The following is a 19,256-nucleotide window of genomic DNA, read 5'->3' as shown; positions in this document are numbered from 1 at the left end:
TAGGAATGTGATACTAAGTGGAGCACTGAGCTCTGATTTACACACAGTGAGTGTTTTTAACGGACATGCTGAACAAAAGGCGCCAGTTAGCACTGAAAAACAGAAAAATCAAGAGCTGCCTACCCTTAAAATCTGATGGGGGTCCTCAAACTCAACCTACAAGCCATCGCCAGCCAATACAATGAACTACAGGGCGCATGTCCCTACACACAGTTACCTGCAGTCAGCTGAGGATGTCAGAGGACGGGAGAGGAGGAGATGGCACTCAACTAAACAAAGCGCTCCACCAAAATTTCCGGCAGATTTTAACATAACAGACTTGGAGACAGAAGGCTGAAGCCCTCTTAAACCAGGCGATAGCTGTCATTTAGCCTTCCCTCCGCATGGGACTTCTGCTTGGAAGCTGCTGCGCACAGCATCAACACCACCTACCTGTAGCTCTTAACAAGCTTATGTCTGACCTAGGCCCAGATAACAGGGAAGTGCCCGTATATTCAAACGGGGGGGGTGACCACAGGACAAGGCTTCTTTAAATAATCCCTGATGTCAGAGATAAGGGCCTGCTACCTGGACAGCTTCCTCTCTTTGGTATTGCACAAATGATTTCACCCAGACGTCCTTGAAGGAGAAGCAATGCTGGTACTGGAAGACGTCTCGATAGGTCTCGATAGGTCCGCTAGTCTAAAATGCCTTGCTAAGAAAGCCCCAGCCTGTGCTACTTTGGTGCGTGAAGTTATCTGGCACAGCTTGAGAAAGAATAATTTAGCAGCAGCTTGTGAAATTGGCTGCACTCTGTTCTAAATTTATGCAAGATATGGTGTATTACATTGGATCCCGGGCCCATGTCTTCATTAGTCGAAAAGGTCCCTCGAGGCGGGAACCAGTTTTCTGCACCCACAGGCCTAGGACTCCACGGCACTGCCGGGCAGTTCAGCAGCACTCGAACATCGCGCGGCTACCAACCTGGAGCAGCCTCCTAGCAAAGCTCCTGGGGCAGAGCGGGACGCGCTGCAGGCACCGGGGAGAAACCTCCCCCCCAGTTCAGGACACGCGAGCATGGGAAGAGTTTTCCGGCGTTTGCCGTCCTCGTAACCACTAACCCAACTGATTGCTAGAGGGGTCGCACAGGCATGGACATTTAAGAGGTTGTTATGAACCTCCACAGTGCAGGCTATCGGATTTATGGGGAAATATTACAGCCTTTTTTCCTTCAGGAACAATTTAAGCATCCCCACATTACAGAGATATGGAGAGAGAGGTAGATTTTTAAGGCAATTTAGCTTTAAACACTTTTTCACGGATGCCTGAAGCACTGTATTTGGCTTTCAAACAGCTATCGCATCCCTATCCATATGAAGGGCGCTTATTCCATAATCTTCCATAATACTTTAAGATGAAAAGTGTCCTGCCTTTCCCATTCCTCCTCAGTCGTTTCACTCTCCATCCTTTCCTTTTTCACAGTAAATAAAAAGCTCGCAATACACTATGATTTTTCTCACCAAATAACATTGTTTGATGGCACAAGAACTGAAGACTGTAATAAACACTTATGTTAAAAATCATTTCGTTGCATAAGCCAAGCATTTCCGAGGTCAGCTCTTACCTGCGCAGCACAAATTGAGCCCTTAATTTTTCAAGCGAAGAGGAGCATCGCTGAATCAGAAAGTAACATAAAGAAAATAAATTTCAAGCACAGTTATGCTACCTGCTACCAGCAAATTAGCTTTTAATTTCCCCAGATACTTCTGAAATATATTCCTTAAATATTGTAACAGAAAGAGCAACAGCTAGCCAAGAGCACACGTTAAGTTTTACGCCCAGGTTCGAACAAAGTCCTAGCGAGACATTTGCAACACCCAGGAAAGAGGGATACGTTTCATGAGTTTTCTCCCTAAGGAGAAAAATCAATACTCAAGTCTCCTTTAAAACAAAAGGAAACAAAAGAGCAAAGCAGGAATATTAGCGGCGCTTGGATACCAACTCTGCCAGCAGAAGTTTTACTAACTGTATCCTTGCTTTAATGTGCAATCTCACAGCGCCCGTTTCCTAACATGAGCTGTGGTTTTCTGCACTAGGTGCAGAGGACGGACAGAGCCAGAACTGCCCCTCCGTCCCCATCCAAACTGACCTCCCAGTCTTTGGCACCAGCTGACCAGACCGCAAAAACAACCTTCCTTGAAACCACATCAATCTCTCATTTACTCTAAAGTGCTTTGGTTAAGATTGTGATCCAGAAAGTAACTTTGAACGATCTGGAGACCAGAGCTTTGCAAAATCTAAAATTTCTACCGAGATGATTGAATTTTCCTTAAGAAAATAAAAAAAGAGAGAGAAGGCTTTGGAGTTGGACAGAATCTTCTTTCAAGTGCAGCATAGCTAGCAAACCCCTTCAGAGACCACTTCAGCTCACCAAAACATACACATGTCCAAGCTGACCTAAGCTATTCACAGCTTTTCACAAGCATTCACTAAATGGATTACTTGAAAATGTAAATCCCATAGAGCAAGAATAATTTGTGGGAAAAGCACATGCATCTTTTAAAGATTTACTTAATTACATCCACTCCTGAATGCATCCAAAGCACTCATATTACCCGCTGATTTGTTACAAGCTTTCTTAGGCACCCAGCATTGGGTCAGAGCTTGTTGGAGATGCGCCTTCTCCATTCGCTCAGTTAAAGTGAAACATTAAACGTGATGTCCTTTCTCATTTTAAATACAATCAGAAGCACATTCACCTTGTCACATGTTTCTCCAAATTTTGAGAGTATTTTGCCAAAAGAAAGTATTTTGCAAGGTCAGCTGTTTCATGAGTAATCTCTGCTTTTATCTAACGCAGGCTTTCTTCCATTTCATACCACCTATTAATCTTCTTCACTGTATACTGATCACAACCAACAGCTCTCGACGGGGAAAACCAACTGGAAATCCCCAACAGGATCCCTGGGCCTTAAATTCCCATTCGCTTAATCAAACTTGCTACAGCCTGAAGTACTTGGCCTTGTCTACATGCAAAGGCTTTTTTTTTTTTTAAAAAAAAAAAAAAAAAAAGGATACTTACATTTGAGCTGACTTGTACCAAATTTGCTTAGAGATACTCCTTAATGCATCACGACCAATTGATACAAGGCCCTTTAATCAAAAGAAAGCATTCACAGAGAAGTATGCACCAACTGAACTACAGTACATTAAAAAAAAAAAAAAGGGGGGACAAGAAACCAAAAACCTTTTGCTAGCACAAGTGAAGATTTGTGCAGAGATAAAGAACAGAAACAGCTGTTTTCCAAGCAAAGCAGTTACTCACCTAGTTGGGTAAAAATGCAATATTTATAGATTCACGGGAGCTGCCTCCTCCTACATACTATCTTGCAGAACCAGACCCTTATGGCAGTAGGGAAAATCACATCACTTCGTTGCTTTAAGGAGTATCTTTGTCGCCAGTCAAGATAGCCAGTGCGGCGGCACCTAAGCTAGAAGATGACAGGTATAAAAACCAATCTGCCTCTACAAATGTAAATCTCCATGGCGGTCACTTCATATCAACCACAGAGATCCTGCTGACAGAAGGGAGTTTCCTTCCACTGTCCTTGCTATGGCAGAGAGAACAGCCCTGGAGAAGGAGGGAAAAAAAGGGAAAAAAAAAAAAAAAAGGAGGGAAAAAAAAAAACGTCCTTTAGGACTTATTTTTCCCTCTGAAGAGACTGGTGTATCGTGCAACTCAACCCACAGCTGCTTCTCTACCTCGGCAGGGGAGCCTCTTTGCAAAGCATCGCGGGGCTAGAACGCGCGGATAAAAGGATGCTGAGCCCAGAAAAAGGCAGCACAGGACCAAAAGGCGCTCCAAGAAACGTTTCTGGGAAAGGCAGGCGATCGTCGCCTCCTCTCACTCCACCCAAGGAAAGCTCCTTCCTACCCTAAACACAGCCCCCGGGGCTCCCTCGTCTCACGTATCGCACGCAAACAGAGGTAGGAACTCGGCGACAGTCTTCAGGCAGGTGCTCTTGAACGAAGAAAATCGGAGCAGTCTTTCGGACCCTCGAGCCGACCATGGGAATTTGAGATGTGCCGGGATACAGAAAGACACACAGCAAGGCTGCTTGCTTCATGTCAGGCACAGAAACGAGGCCGTAAGCCAAGAGGAAAAAGAAACATGAAGACTACAGAAGAAAGTCAAAGCAAAAAAGTTAATGTTTCCCTAGGCAGCTTTTATTAAATATTGCTGTGGGGAATTATTTTTATTACAGATACACTCTGGGTTCTACATAGATCAGGTAAATGCAATGTGAAAGTAAAACTATCTGTTACATTTTAACAAGTTTTTGAAATACATCCCAAACTATCAGCTTCCTACACATTTTAACCACTACCAGCTATATCATAATCTCACTGCAGAAGGAGAGCACTTTCATAACCCCTACAACTGAAAATAATAATCACATTTTTTCCTTTGGTGGCATCAATCCCCTTTGTTGCAGCCATCAGAAGGGCGTCGCGTTCGAGGAGAGTTCCTGTTTCCCGATGTCCTTTAAGAGCACAGAAACTGGTTTATACGCTCAGAACAAAAGACGTGTTATTCGGCTGTTGTGCTTGCCGGTCTCTGACCCCGGATGCTTCGCTTCGGAGCTCGATTGAACCCCGTTGCTCTGTTCACCTCGCTCCTGTCTCCTTACTGGGTTAGGGCATCCCAGGGTAAATTCCCGTATCCGGCCCTGAGAAGTGACGCCTGCTTTTGAGGCCCAACGCACTCGAATACTGTCCAGCCTCTAAGGGCTGAGCCCACGCAGGGACGCGGGTGCAGCGGCGAGGAGCGTTGCAATGCCTCACCACCGGCACTCGGCAAAACACTCGGCTCCGAGCCTCGCGCTCCTTGCACGACGAGCCAGGCACTAACGACGCCTCTGCTCGGCGTGCTGAGAAGCCCATCTAAGCCAGCCGGTGGGGAACAGCTCAAAAGCGCTGTCTGTCTAGGCTGCTGCCTCTCCCTCTCGCATACTCGGTGCCTCCCGAATCACTGAACCGACTGGCTTCCGAGAGAGCCTGCGACTTCCTCCGGGACTCACGCGCTTCAATGACTCCTTTGAGCAGGGACAGCTGAGTCGCTCCTTCTTTTCAAAGACGTGGATGACGGCGGGGCGTAAGAAATGGGCAAGCGCCCAGGGAAGCAGGAAATGCAGGTTCGCTCGGCCCGAGCGGATTCACGTCCACCGCTCTCAGCCTTGCGCGCAAGGGCTCCCATCACCCGGGCTACGGGTTAGGCTGCTCTGCAGCAGCTCTTCCGTCACAAAGAGGAGCGGCGGACACACAGACGAGCACGAAACAAAACAGCGGTATTGTTTTTAGCACAGTATCTGTGACAGTGGCCAAAGCAGAGACAAATTTGGGGTCCTGATGCCCACAAAAGCTTTTCTAATCCAGTGACTACTTCGCATAAGGAATAAATAACGCTGGCGAAAGCTGTCGAAGCCTCCTGAACCCAATTAGCTAAGCCATGGTTTTACGGCTTCTTTGCTCTGTCAAACACCTAAATTTTGCCCAGCCTGCACTGGTTTTTTGCATGGGGCCATGCCAATAACCAGGTGACCAGTCTATTCCCCTACAAAATGAATCCTGATGTACCTATTTCTAAGGTTCACATTTTCTGAGGGTAGACATCGCAACAGAAGGGCCTGCATGCAAAGCAGTGCAAAGAAAATAAATAAGAGGACGTGCAAAAGCAAGCAAGTTCATATTTATTTCCTGGCAGAAGAAGTGGAGCCAAAAAACATAGAGATGGGAGGGAAAATTAAGGAAGGGAATGAAAAAAAATGGAAAAAAGGAGAGAGTTGATCAAATTATTTCCAACACAGGCAAACCCATGAGGCTAGCCCAGCAGTTGTGTGCGAGTCTGGCATCTTTGAGCACAAGCCCCCTCATAAAGCAAAGGCAGCAGCTCATTTTGTCATCTTCTGACTCATCTCCTGCGTTTTGTACTCGAGCCACGTCAGGGAAATAGAAAAGCTTTCTCCAATATACGTCCAAAGAGGAACACGACTATTGACCAAGCTTTAGCAGCTGCAGGCATTTTTTATCGTCGCCTAAGTCATATATACGCATTTAATACGCTGGATTTTTCTGCCCAGCCGGTGTTCCCACGGGTGCTTTTGCCAGTTCAACCAAGCCAGTATTAACACGCTTGCAATTGGGGTTATTTTGTTTTGGTTTGGTTTCTACAAGCTTGGAGTAGGAAAGGCTTAAGGGACTAAAGCAAGGGATGTCCCTTTCCATCTAAAGGAGCTGTCCCTGGTATAGTTTACAGGGTCGAGACACCACCACGCAGTTTTGGTAAACTCGCCTCCCAACGCGACAAAAACATCCTTCCCCCTCGAGCAGTGGAAGGGCTGCTTCCCACCTCCGTCTTCATACAACGCTCCCCCGGTAATTAATCAGCCAATTCAATAATCCCACGCCTAGCGTTACGCGCTTTCCAACAAAAATCTCCCTTTACTCAAATTAATCAAAACCGAGTCCCAACGCTGAAGTTTTAAGGCCGGAAGTGCAGTCGCGTCTGTCTGAGCATAACACACGCCTGTGGAAACGGCCACAAATATGCAGGGCTCAGACATCAAAGACAGGAAAAGAGGAGCAGTAAAAAGGGCGCTCGAGGTCGACAAGTACACGAGGGCTTTTAAGCCCAAGGCTTTTATTACGACAGCCTTCCAGAAGCACGAGCGTGGAGGGAAGATGGCAGTTTTTTCCCCCAACAAAGAGCGAAAGCCCAGCTCAACTACTCAGAAATGCTATCCGTTTTGTGGCAGCAGCTGCCGACGGATTTTTGCAGCGAGTTATTCTCAGCAGCGACTAACCTCAGCTACGCCAAAGCGCCCCGTAGTTTCAATAGCTTTTTGGGCAAAAAGGGGTAGGAGAACAGCAAATTTTATTTTGACCAGGGCTCCGGCATACCAAAATCTAATAACCGGCGTCCAATCGCAAGGTTCAAGGCGAGCCCTGGCCACCACAACTTTTCCCACCCGAAGGGGAGGCGGTGGGCAAGCTACAGAATTTCGCCGGCTAAAGAGGCTAAGAAAATAACCGTTGTTTCTACTTTGTTGCAAAACTTTTGGCATTAAAAAAAAGTAGTCGCAAGGACAATTTTCTCAGTGCTTGTCTCACGGCCATATTCCGTGCTTTAAAGCAAAGTGAAGGCCCCTAGGCCTTCGGATTCATTTCCCCTTTGATCCGCAAGAGCCTAAATTTATTAGCCTTCGAGACACGCGGCAAGGCTCATCTCTTTGTACAGGAAATTGGAAGGAATTCAGACCCGGCTTTATTTAAAGTTCAGACTCCCCCTATTGGGCTACGCTGCCACACAGCAATTTTACCCCAGGCATTTACTTACAAAGCGGAGACCCGAAAAGAAAAAAAAAAAAAAAAAAAAAAAGAAAACAAACCAAAAACCAACCCGAGAACCCGATCCTTTAGCACGAATAACAGAATTAAAGACAACGTTTGCCAGAGCTCGAAAAGCGTCTGGGCGGCGTGGTGGTCTACTTGCTAAGCTTTTCCTGGCTAATGAAAAGCTCTAAAGCAACCAGTTTCTAGTAATTAATGAAATATTAGATTTGCAGGTCACGTGGTTAAGGAAGCCTTCCAAACAAAGCTAAACTGGAGATGACGCAGAACTTCCTTCCTGAGCGCAAAGACGTTACCCAGATCCTACAGCACTTTTTCTTGGTCAGTCTCGAAACCGTTAAAAAAAAATGGGAAGGTAACAGTAGGAAAAAAAAAAAAAAAGTATCACTGAAGAATATATGTTTAAACATCCGAGCACATTGCAATTGGGTAGTCCTGCGCTTCTCAAGACGGGTGGCAAAGCAACGCCAACCCAGGCACTTCCTAATATCTTACCTTGCTGGGCTTGCTGTCTGAAGTTGGTTAAATTTATCCAAAGACTATGGATTTTGAGCCTTCAATCCCTTTAAAAACAAACAAACAAAAAAGGGTCTATGTGCACACACACACATTTTCTTGTATGGAAATTCAGGCAATCATTCTTTCCCAGCTAGCAAGGCCCAAAGAAGATGGGTGCTGGGCAGTGAGGAAGAGCCACGTCCAGGGCTATCTTCCCAGCTAGTTTCAAACTGTGTGCTCAGCCCCCATAAAAAGTTGCAGTCATCCTCCATTCGGAAAAAAATAAGTCTTGTTCCTGTGACAAGTATTTCTTTTGCCACTTGCTCAGAGCCCCTCCACAGCTCTGAATGGCATTTTTCTTCCTGTCCGTCACATACTCACTCCAGGATGCTACGCTACACTATCCTTTAAAGGCACAGAAATCAGCCTCACTTATTTCTCTCAACTACATAATTCATGCTCCGGTCAGGAAGACGCTAGCCTAAGATGCAACTTCTCACGCCATTCATTAAAAGCTGGTTTAGGCTGCCAAAAAGCCAACTTTTCTACAGGGAGGGAAAAAGAAAAAGAAAAAAGTGCAAGGAGGTGCTTCGAAGCCTAGGACGGGCTTCACGGTCATCTTCCAAGTCCGATAGCAGCACCGACACCATCTCATCTGCATGATCAAATTCATCAGCACTCTGTTCTCCCAGTTGCAGCGTTTCATCTAAAGGCATATTTCATTTCGGGATACCCCCTCGTTCCCCCCTGCCCCCCAAACGATCGTCCCTGTTTCAAGATAAGCAACCATCATTCCAGCTTGCTCCTTACTCTTGGCAGCAGTTGCACTCATTTTTGCGTGTCTGCTTTGCATCAACCCTTTCAATCACCTGCTTCCTACCGCTTTATTTCAAGGAATTAATTCCCACGCTGATGTTTCACAATGACGAGATGCAAACCACCAGTAGCTTTCTGATTCATGAAGGGAAAAGACGCTTTCCTTTTGGTGGCCCCTATCTACCAGTGGGAAGCACCCCCCCACCGCACACACACACACACACACACACACTCACTCACAAAACAAATCAGTTTAGGACACCGAACGAATTACAGCCGTTGCACAATACTCTCCAACTGTACACTGCCACTTAGCAAAAACAGCTGTTTTAATAAGAGCTTACATCTTTAGTTGGCTAATGCAATAAGAAAATTAAACAGGACAACATGGAGACTGATCCAACGGGGAGGAGGGAAAGCCTTTTAGCATTCCCAGGCACCAGAACGAGCCCTTCAGTCCCCGGGCGCCTGCACCCGGGCGCTAACGCTCTGCAACCACGTTCTGCTCACGCAAGGATTCACTGCTAGCTGTTTACACGATCCACTTTTCTCTGCTAAAGGCACGAAAGAAAATACTCCGCAGAGAACGCAAGAGGTAGCGTGCCCTCTCCCAGCTTTTCTGCAACTTTTCCCGTGAATCGGGCAAACGACGTGAATTCACAAATATCATTACTGCTCCTGAAATGTATGAACAATGTGAGTTGGGGCTGGCGAAAGAGAAAGGGGGGACTGAGAGTATTAACAAAAGCCCACAGCGCACTGGCTGCAGCTAAAGCCAGCGCCTGAAAGAGTTCTTTGTCTTTCCGGTCAATGCAAGCCTATTCAACGGCCCAATATATAGCAGAGAAAGTGAGGGTGGGAGGAAGAAGAGTACTGTCTCTTTAGGGGACGTCTCCTCAGCTGCCAAAGCCGCAAGGGAGAGAGGACTCTCGCATGAGCACAGTGCAGCTTTCCAAGCAGCCCGTAACCCCGGCATTGTCTAGGAACAAACGGGCGCTCAAAGCGTAGCGCCGGCTCCCGTCGAACCTTCCTCGACCAGGGACACGCAGTCCAGCAATGGGACAGCTCGTTCCCAGAGAGCCTCCGAGGGCAATATAAATAGTAAGCTATAGAAAATAAATCCCTGTTTCACTTTTCTGCCGTCCCTTCCTCCCAACAATGCGCTATTGTTCCCCTTTTGGGACTGAGGAAATATTTGTGTTCCTTCTCTGCATCCTTTACGTTTAGGACCTACTCCTCATTTCAAGATAATTACCCAGCAGGCTACAAAACACGCAAGCCTTTCACAGTCAAAGAGAAAACGGAATAAGATTTCATATTGATTCCACGAAGCAAAGTTTGAAAAACATCCTCTCCTTTTCTCAGCATTGCATAAAGACTCAGCAGCGCTTAGCGGCTAAGCAAAAGACCTAGCAAGCATCTAAGAAGGGAGAAGGAAGGTCCAAGTTGGTGCCATTTAACGCAGATGCACGTGACCCAGTCGGAAATGCAGAGCAGCGAAGGCGAGCGTTACCTCGAAGGGCCTGACGCTTGCTAGGGGGATCGTGCTTCCCCAAAACGTTGAAACACAGCAACACCCAAGTTCCTTGCCTCAGCTGCAGCTCGCACACGACCCTACAGAAACTAAGAGGCCGCACTCTCCACGTGGTTGAAGATGTTGCCTTTAAGTACCTCCAGTACTTCTTGTGAGCTGCATGCCTGGAGGAACAGAAACACTACGCTGTAAAAACCAACAGCCACAAAGGCAGGACGTCTCAGCTCGCTCCTCTCCTGAATCGGGCGCTCGGTTCACGGGTTATATGCTGAAACCCACCGTCCCGGCAGAGAGAGGAGCAAGGTTTGAACGCTCCCCTCTTCCAAAATCTCAACTGTTGCAAACAGGTTTCTGCAACAGGGCCTCGCGAATAACCACGCAAAGGAAACGCTGCTGCAAGAAAAATAATAATAATAACACAGCGCACAGTTCCACCCCTTCGACATTTAGGCACCTAATGACAGGACGCAAGGGGACAGCAGAGAGATCACCACGCGAACCCGGCGTAGAAAAGAAGCTCCCACGCGCTCGCGTACTTCAGGTGCGAACGCAGGACGCGCACAGCCACGCTCAGAAGAAATCTGCGCCCAGGCTCCGTTCTACTAAAGCCGGTTTCCTTTCCATAGCTACGTGACAGGTAAGTTAGTCAAACCCTGTGGCTTTGCACCACTCAACACGCTAATCTGCGCCAGCCCGTTTAAGCGCAAACATTTCACTTTTCGAGACTCTGCACCTATTTTTGGAGATGGCCAAGGGGCAAGAAATTTCTGTAGAAAAAGAAGGAAACCAATTTCTTTGCCTTAAAGACAAGGGGTTGTTAATCGCAATCACAGCAATAACTTCTGCAAGAATAGCTTGTAGAGATAAAACTTTCTTTGCCTCTGCATCGTAGCTGAACTGAAGGGAGTAAAACTGCACCGTTACCACAGTTTTAATTAAATGTGATTGATAGCCCATTACATAAGTATGCACAAAGCCACGGTTCGCACAGGATGCTGTTTCCTTTCAGGTTTTCCAGTACGCTGAGACTCCAGGTCTTAACCGGGAAGATAAAGATCTTTTTAGAAGCGCTGATGCGCTGGCTCACTGGAAAATGGTGGAAAGCCTCATTAAAAACAGCCAGCTGCGCAAAAAGTTACTCTGCCCCACGCATCCCGCATGCGAAAGGGGCACGGACGCCTCCAGAGGGGGAATAACGCGCCCAAACGGGACAAAACGGGCAAACCGCTTCGCCAGGAGCCCTGTCTGAACACGCACCTCGCGGCACAAAGAGGCATTTGACTACCCAAACGCCCTCCCGCCCCCCCTACCCCGACGGCAGGAATAGTTTTTTGGCACCGTCTTTTGTTTCTTTGCAGGTGGAAAGGGGCTACGGCAAGCGGGCTGCTTGCAAAGTGGAAAGGGGAACTTAAAAAAAAAAAAAAAAAAAAAACCTCTTACGCTGCAATGCCGGATTTCACAACATGCTCTCTTGTCGCCTCTTTTTAAAAACCAGGCTGCTACATGTTCTCACGTGCAGATGTCCGATTACTGAAATACCCTCAAAGGCGGCATTAATGAACACGGAGAGAGAAGGAGACGGAACAGAAAAGTGAAGAGAGCAACAAAAAGTCACCCCGAATAAATTCGGGTAATTCTTTACGCGCTAGCAATTCTAGCAAAGGCAGCAGCTGCTACAACACGCAACTCTGACGCCCGAGTCTGGGGAGAAAGTCGCTCCGTAAAACACCGATTTCTGACTGACTGGCAATGGCTTGCGCTTTAATTGGCAACTCTGGCGTTACATGCAGAGGTAGCGTATTGATAGGCAATTTTCTTTCACCATGCTAACTATAAATGAAAGACTCTGGTGTCGATAATTAAAAATGAAATGCAGCAGGGGAAGTTTTATTTAAGTGTGTTTTTAAACTCCACGTGCATCAAGCAGCAACTTAAATACAAAGTCTTTACCCTAAAGCTTTAATGTAACTGCCATAGACACAAGAACATCAAAAATGCCTGCATGAAAGTACACTCTGTTTTCAGGTAAATCAAGATGTAAACATTTGTTCTGCTCACTTCTGCTTTACACAGACCAGAAGGACTGATCAAAGATAACAACATGCATTCTGAGATGCAATTATGAAATACCAGCATTTAGAAACGAAACCATTGATAATAGAAGTTACTTAATAAAAAAAGAAAAAAAAAAGCAGAAGTTCTCTTGTAGTTTATTACACGGCACTTAAGAGCTATGCGATGCCATTCTACTCGAATATTCATCTGAAAAAAGATCAAGACGTAAGAAAAAACAGATAAAGAACCTCTTAAATTTACTGAGGCCACTGGAAGAGCGTAGCTGCCACGGCTCTGGTAGCTTCAAGTCCCAACTGCTGGGCTCTTTGCTGCTTTCAATACCAACACTTGAGTTGCAAGATAGCGTTCTGCACATGGCCTAGCAAACTCGGCATATAAACAGGCTTTAGGGACAAAGGGCAGGACCGAAAGATGTGTCAACCAAAGCCAATCTCCTCAAAGTACCGTCAGGAAAGGTTTGCTGTTTTTCTGTTCCTTGCTTTCACTGAGTTGTAAACTGTAAAGGGGACTACACGCACTTTTGGTACAGAGATTTTAATCAGTTCATTGATTTGAGTTCAACCATGTTTTGCAGCCACCTGGGCCTGCTCCAAGATTTTATTTGCATTGAGAACATCCAAATGGGAGGGTATTCTTTTGAAGTATTTTACCATCCCCTGATGTCATGTAAAAAGACTACAAAAACCTTGCACGTGCTTCTCCCATGGGCAGGAAAATGAGATACTGTCCCCTGATCTTACCTGTTCCAAAGCCTAAACACGCTGCATTTGAAGCCAACCAACCTCTCATGAGCAACTTAAGACTAGCTGTGGTTATGTATGAGCTCTTCCTTGCTGACGGTCCTCTTTCTCAGCCCAGAAGACAAAACCAAAACTGAAAACTCTGGGTGGGTGTTTCAGACATGACAAAGAGAAACCCGGCCTGGGAAGGGTGATGCACAGCACACAGATTCACAATTCCCACTTAGGGCTAAGTAACTATTTATTTTAAAGCACTACGAGATTAACTCCACGCAAGCTGTGGCCTTTTTTGGCCCACACTGACCCAAGTTGCTAAGGGGAAGTTGACGTTACCACTACATACAAATAAAATGATGCTACTGAAGAGTGCTCACTCGGCACAGGTAGTGCCGATTTTTATTTTTAGGGCAATCGCTCTTTTCAGTTCCTGGAAAGACTATTTTGTTGCAATTTCACTGTTCTTAAGGGCAATTCAGCAAATCAGGCCTTCTGGTACTCTCTGCAGAAGCAGGGCACATCAACAAAGTAAGGACGCTCCTTTAAAGCAATCCAGATTCACTCAAACGTTCACCTCTCGCAGAAGCAATTCCGTTTCCCTCCACTCAATCCCTTCGCAAGCCGGTTTCTCTTTGCCTACAGTGAACAGCAAACACAAGAACCGTGCTGCTTCCCCAGAACGATCTCCGAGCGGACAGCTAACTCGGTGAAAGCCTTCGCGTTGCTTCGTGCTTGGTCCCCACGATAGGGAAGAAACAGCTGAGCAGCAGCTACAACACACGTTCACTGCTGCACCACGCGGCCCTTGCAAGACACCAAAGGACAACTTTCCAGCGCTCAGCAGCGATCGCTAATCTCACGTTTCCACAAACACAGTTCCCCTTAAGGCACACGTAACACCCATAAAAAGGCTCAAGACATGGCAATTCACACTCCACTACTTGCAGTCGCAGCTGGAGAAGAGGGCAGGGCCCAAGTGACACACGGACGCTCAGTGAGCTCTTGTGAGTTCCAGTGCTTTGAAAAAGAGCAACAAGCGTCAGGACTTGCAACATCATACCGTCGGGCCTTCCAGCAGGAAAGGCTTTCGGACGTTAGCAATAACTGAAGCACTCACTTAGGCAAATCTTATTCGCATCGTGAAGATTAATTCATACCTGAGCTCTTCTCGTCCAAGATATCCAAGAGCAAAAGGTTGATTAAGTTCACAGTGACTCACAGAGCTCCTTCCCAACACAGTTCCAATGTTTCTTGAATACGAAAGGAGCTTAAGTCCTGCCATCAACACCACCACGTTGCTGGACTCACTTCTACTTACGTATTTGAGCTGCGCTTTGGATAGCAAACCTCAGTGCTGCCTTGTGAATTCCTTTGTGCCGAACGGCAAAGTTAGGCACAACGTGTTTAATAAGGTATATGTTAATGGAATGAAACCGCAAGTGTAAAGCTGAAGAAGATCCACCCTGTCAAAAGGCACTGTGATCAGGCTGCCTTCAGAGCAACGGTATTGACTATTTGGGGAGTGGTGCATACCGATTCCGGTCTAAAAATAACTGGATTACAGGAGTGACAGTCAATCTTAACTCCATTATTCAAATCTTGATTAAATCTAACGTCGAGTATGTTTCTTAATCAACCTGCCTCAAGTGACTACTTGAAGGCTAATCGCTCAAAGCCTTTTTCCAGGCTAGAGAAGATTCTTCTATAGTCTTAACACACCAAGGAGCAAGTAGAACATGAAAACGATTATCCACGAAGCTTGTTCTTTCCAAAAATATTTGGCAAAGCGCTGGATTTTTTTTTTTGTTGTCTGTTTCATATAAACATAATGTAAAATGAAGTTATAATAAAGTCCCAAAATGCCCTTCAGCATCTAAAAATGAACTAAGCTGGGAGGGAAGAAAGCCTCTTGAACAAGGTACTTCTCAGTATGGTGCAGCAGAAAAAAAAACTGGGATACTGTTAACTGCATTTACTCTTGCAATTAGCTACAACAGAAGGGGAAGAAAAAAAAAATTACCTGAAAGACAGTTATCTTAACACTGCTTTCTTCTGTGAGGTTCTTCTATACTGGCCTCTGGCTACATAGCACTTTGTAAATGTTAAAAAACATATTCATGCAAGAAACTGTTTAGCAGAGAAATGCCCGCACGATCAAGAGGCAATTCTGCCTGCTGCAAACCTCTCTCCAGAGACGATGGAGGCAAACAGGCTGCCAGAAAACACTCCAGCTGCTGCTGGCTTAAGACATTTCTGCCCCAGCTGATAACCACCACCACTGTCAAAGCTAACCGCACCCCGTTTTGTCAATTTAAAAACCATCTGACTCCTCCCCAGCCAGCTTCTATAAAATGATCCTTTTTTGAAACCTTTAAAGGCGGAAGTGGACGGAAGGGTTAGGAGAAGAAAAGACGGGCAGAGAAAGCTCACTGCCTGGCTAAAGCTTTCACCAAGCTTTCACCAGGCTACTGAGCAAAGCAATCGCAACCATCGCCATGAGGCAATCCTAAAAAGAGATCATAACCTCGCACTGAATGACGACTACGTGAGACTAAGCAAACGCCTTGGTAAATGCTGTAAAAATACACAAAGCATGGCAGCAAGCAAGCTGACTTGACTAAAACCACACGGTAGAAATCAGGAGAGAGTCACGGGAGAACACGGTTTTGAGCTCATATTTGGCCAAGTGACATGCACCAGCCCGCTCCTTTCTAGACTTACTTAGCTTTTGTCCTGTTCTAAAAGTAACAGCTATAGCTCTTCTGCCGTCCTCTAGATCTTAAGCTGCGTCACATGCCTGCGTACATCTAGTTTAGCAGGGAAAAGGAAGTATTTTTAACAAAATGCTACAGACAAGGAGGAACAACGCCATACCTACCTTCTACCTTTCACATTCAATAATGCAACCGCCGATATAACGTTCAGGTTATATATTGTAAAATGCCTCTATATTCTACTTTTTTATCATTGGGCTTAAAACAATTCATACTACGATATCCCAAACACACAGTATGGCATGCGAAACTGAATCACATTTCCAAAAATGAAAAAAAAAAAAAAAAGAAGAAGAAGAAGATATCCTTATGCAAATTTAGCATACCTCTGTCCCACGATTAGCAGCCGAAACAGCCGTTTCTGGCTCGATACCAGCGGCACGCATGCTCGCAAAGAGACTCGGACCTGCTTAGACACTGTTCACGCGTTGCTTTGAGGTAACCTGATAAACACGCTCCGCGGCCCGGGTCCTGCAGTTTGGAATGGCTGTAAAGCGTTTGGGGAGGATAGCTTACACCAGGCAAGGAACTGCGTTGGCAGAGTAATTCCTCTATTCCCAAGAGTTGCGCCAGCAAGGGAAGATTGGGGTTGTTTGCCTTTCCGCCCGCCCGCCCGCGTTCCCCCCCCCTTCCCCCCCCCCCGAGCAGTTACTTAACACATACGCACAAGAGTTATTTCTAAACAGGGTTTATACTGCAAACGCATAACCAGTTAAGAACATTAAAAAGTCCAAATAGAGAAAGTAAAGAGGGCTGGATAGCCTAACTAAAAGGCTCGCTGAGAAAGGAAGACCAGGAGGGAACCCTCTAGCTCATCTTAAGCAGCAGAAACAGAAATGACCGTGGTAAGTATTAAAAGCAGCATCAAGCTGTAGAAAAAGATATGCAATTTTACTTTTCCAGTGGGAGATTATTAGATACCCCAGGAAAAAAAAAATTCTTCGGTTTTCTAGACAGTCTACTGAAAAGCCTTCCTTTTACCTAGCTACTACTTGGCTTTTATTCAACTTGCAACCTGGTGCAAACTTCACATGGGTATTACAGTCTAACTTCCCTAAAACCGAATTCATAAAAATAAAACCTTAAGGCGCCAACTTCCCTTTAGTACCAGTAATTATCTGCATCTAGGGGCATGTTGTTACAAGACTGCGGGGAGGCGGGGGGAAGGTTCCCCAGACAGAAACAAGTACTATAGCATTCAGCAGTGGCAATTCTCACCCGCTACGAGAGAATCTAAATTTCAACACAAGTTTTCCGTAATTCACTAAACACACAGCTTATTCATTTTTATCATCCAATGCGTTTTATTAACACAGGACTCTTTCTCCCCCCCCCCCCCAACTATTTACTTTGAACCGTGTACTGTAAAAACACAAAGGCTGTAGCTTATAAGGCGTCCCCACAACATGCACCCTCTTCACCCCAGGACAGCCACGGCTTACATTGCTGGACGTTCAGGATCCTACAGCAGCAACCACATACTCCCATCCCGAGCTTTCCCTCTCTGTGATAACCATGAATATTAAACACTCACCTAGGAGTTTACTCTCTCATTCACTAGGCTACGTTTCCTACCACGTCTCTAACACTTCACGCTGTGACTTCATGGTAAAAGTGAATGCTCGACTGGTCGATCCGTCAGGAGGCATCAGGGTGACAGCAGGGCGGTCACCCAGACTCATCGTCCTTCCACGAGCCCAGTAACAAATCCCCAAAGTGTGCTTCTTGAGAGCACAAACGCTCATTTCAACTCCCAGTTTGGTAATGCCTCATCATTTCCCCCCATAATCTTATCAAAATGAAAGGAAATCATAAGTACCCTTTTGCCACGTGCAGACCGTATGACTTCTCCTAAGTTAAAATCCCATGCCATGCAAAATGAAATCCTGAAAAAGCAGGCACCTATTGAAGTCAGAGCGATGTAGCTTATACTGCTGCACAAAAATCAGAGCTCGTAAAGTAATACAGGTTAGAAGGGATCTCTGGGTGCCTTTGGTCCAATCCTCCACCTCTCCCGTTTTTCCTCAGAAGGCCTCTCAGCTGCAAACTTTGCACACACCTTTACAGGATACTTTATGAAAAAGAGTAATAGCGACAATATACTTATCCCAGCTGAATCTGTTTTAGTGCTAGGTACGACAGAGATGCCATTTAAAATAAGATTTTACAGGAATACAACCATGTTAAATGTCTTAAGTGGAAAACCATACCGTAACATCCTGGTCTTCAACACACCTACAGAGGAACAGCAAATCAGTTTCAGAGCATTTCCCATTTAAAAAATAGTTTTACTTTCATTAACGCTACCTGTTGAATTTGGACTACAAACAGCGGTAAAACAGAGAAGGAAGGCTGCATCTTCTACACGCGACTGCCAAGGAAGATTTCCAAGCTCTCTCCTTATTCCACAAATTGGCCTCTGAAATAATTTTATGGATCTGAAGGAACACACAGCTGGAAGTCGGTGAAGACGTACCTGCTGTGCTGCACTGTACGCACCAGGAAGGGAATGGGAATCGCCAGGACTGTCTCTGCCTGCTCAGAGCTCAGGACTATTTGACCAAGTACTGAAGGGACACTCCTGAACACCACGCGGCTGAACGCACGCTTCTGAGCGAGCAGGTCTGCTCCTTTTTTGACTAGCGCAAGGTCTCGCTTCCGTTGGTTTCGGCACAGAAACTGCAATATCGTTGCATTCGTAGTGGGCCCTCAAAATGGAGATTGCAAACTTCTGAATAAGCACGCGTGAACATTACCCAACCAGTTAGCTTTCATCATTGCCATGGCAATGAGTGACATCACCTGTTAAAACATGAGTAGGGATGTACTGAAGACTGCACTGGTTATTAGTGCTATTTTAGCAGCCTTTTATCAGATTAACTGTACTCAAGACAAATGCTAAGGCATGGGGAGAGGCAGGAAGAGAGCGTAAGGATTTTCTCCAGTTTGAGAACCCTGAATTCGGTCTTCACCACCAACCATACAGATGAATTTGGTCTCATCCATACATGCAACAGAAGTATAGGGAAGCAAGTAATGGACAGCAAAACACTGAAATAGTAATTACTAGCCCAAACAGCGAGGGAAATTCTAGCAAAAGACATAAGATATGCACTGAACGAGCTGACCCCCCTCCCCACCCCAGTCAGACGTGCTGGCAAAACTAAGAGGTCCGAATAGTGCACATCAGCTTCATCAGTGGAGGCAAGCATTGGCTTTAGACTTCAGAATCGCCCCTTCAAATTTCTCTTGAATTCAAGAGAACAAGAAGGTCACCAGGCTAGCAAGAACCGAAGCTTCTAACATTCCTCCTCTCCTGTGGTAAGAGGGCCTCCTAAGCATTGCGAGCCACTTCCCTGTTAGGGAACTAACTTGTGGCAATGCTCAGACACTACATGTAGTCGCCCAGTTTCCTGTGTCAGATGGGATCGA

General features: G+C 45.9%; 1 protein-coding gene across 5 annotated transcripts in view; it reads right to left on the bottom strand.

Annotated features, from left to right (window-relative positions):
• EIF4G3 (eukaryotic translation initiation factor 4 gamma 3) overlaps positions 1-19,256 on the bottom strand; it is a 152,369-nt gene that overhangs the window by 123,035 nt on the left and 10,078 nt on the right. Inside the window, exon 1 of one of the 5 annotated variants that reach the window (XM_068915436.1) lies at positions 16,151-16,398. The exons of the other annotated variants lie outside the window; for them this stretch is intronic. Coding sequence (XP_068771537.1) covers positions 16,151-16,210 — 60 coding nt within the window. The 5' untranslated portion in view covers positions 16,211-16,398. Of the gene's footprint in view, positions 1-16,150; positions 16,399-19,256 lie in introns of those variants that run through there. 5 annotated transcript variants of the gene reach the window in all.

The sequence above is a fragment of the Struthio camelus genome, chromosome 21 (genome assembly GCF_040807025.1).
Source record: "Struthio camelus isolate bStrCam1 chromosome 21, bStrCam1.hap1, whole genome shotgun sequence".
Lineage (NCBI taxonomy): Eukaryota > Metazoa > Chordata > Aves > Struthioniformes > Struthionidae > Struthio > Struthio camelus.
The sequence above is the reverse complement of the archived record's forward strand: the minus strand, read 5'-3'. Positions and strand labels throughout refer to the sequence as shown.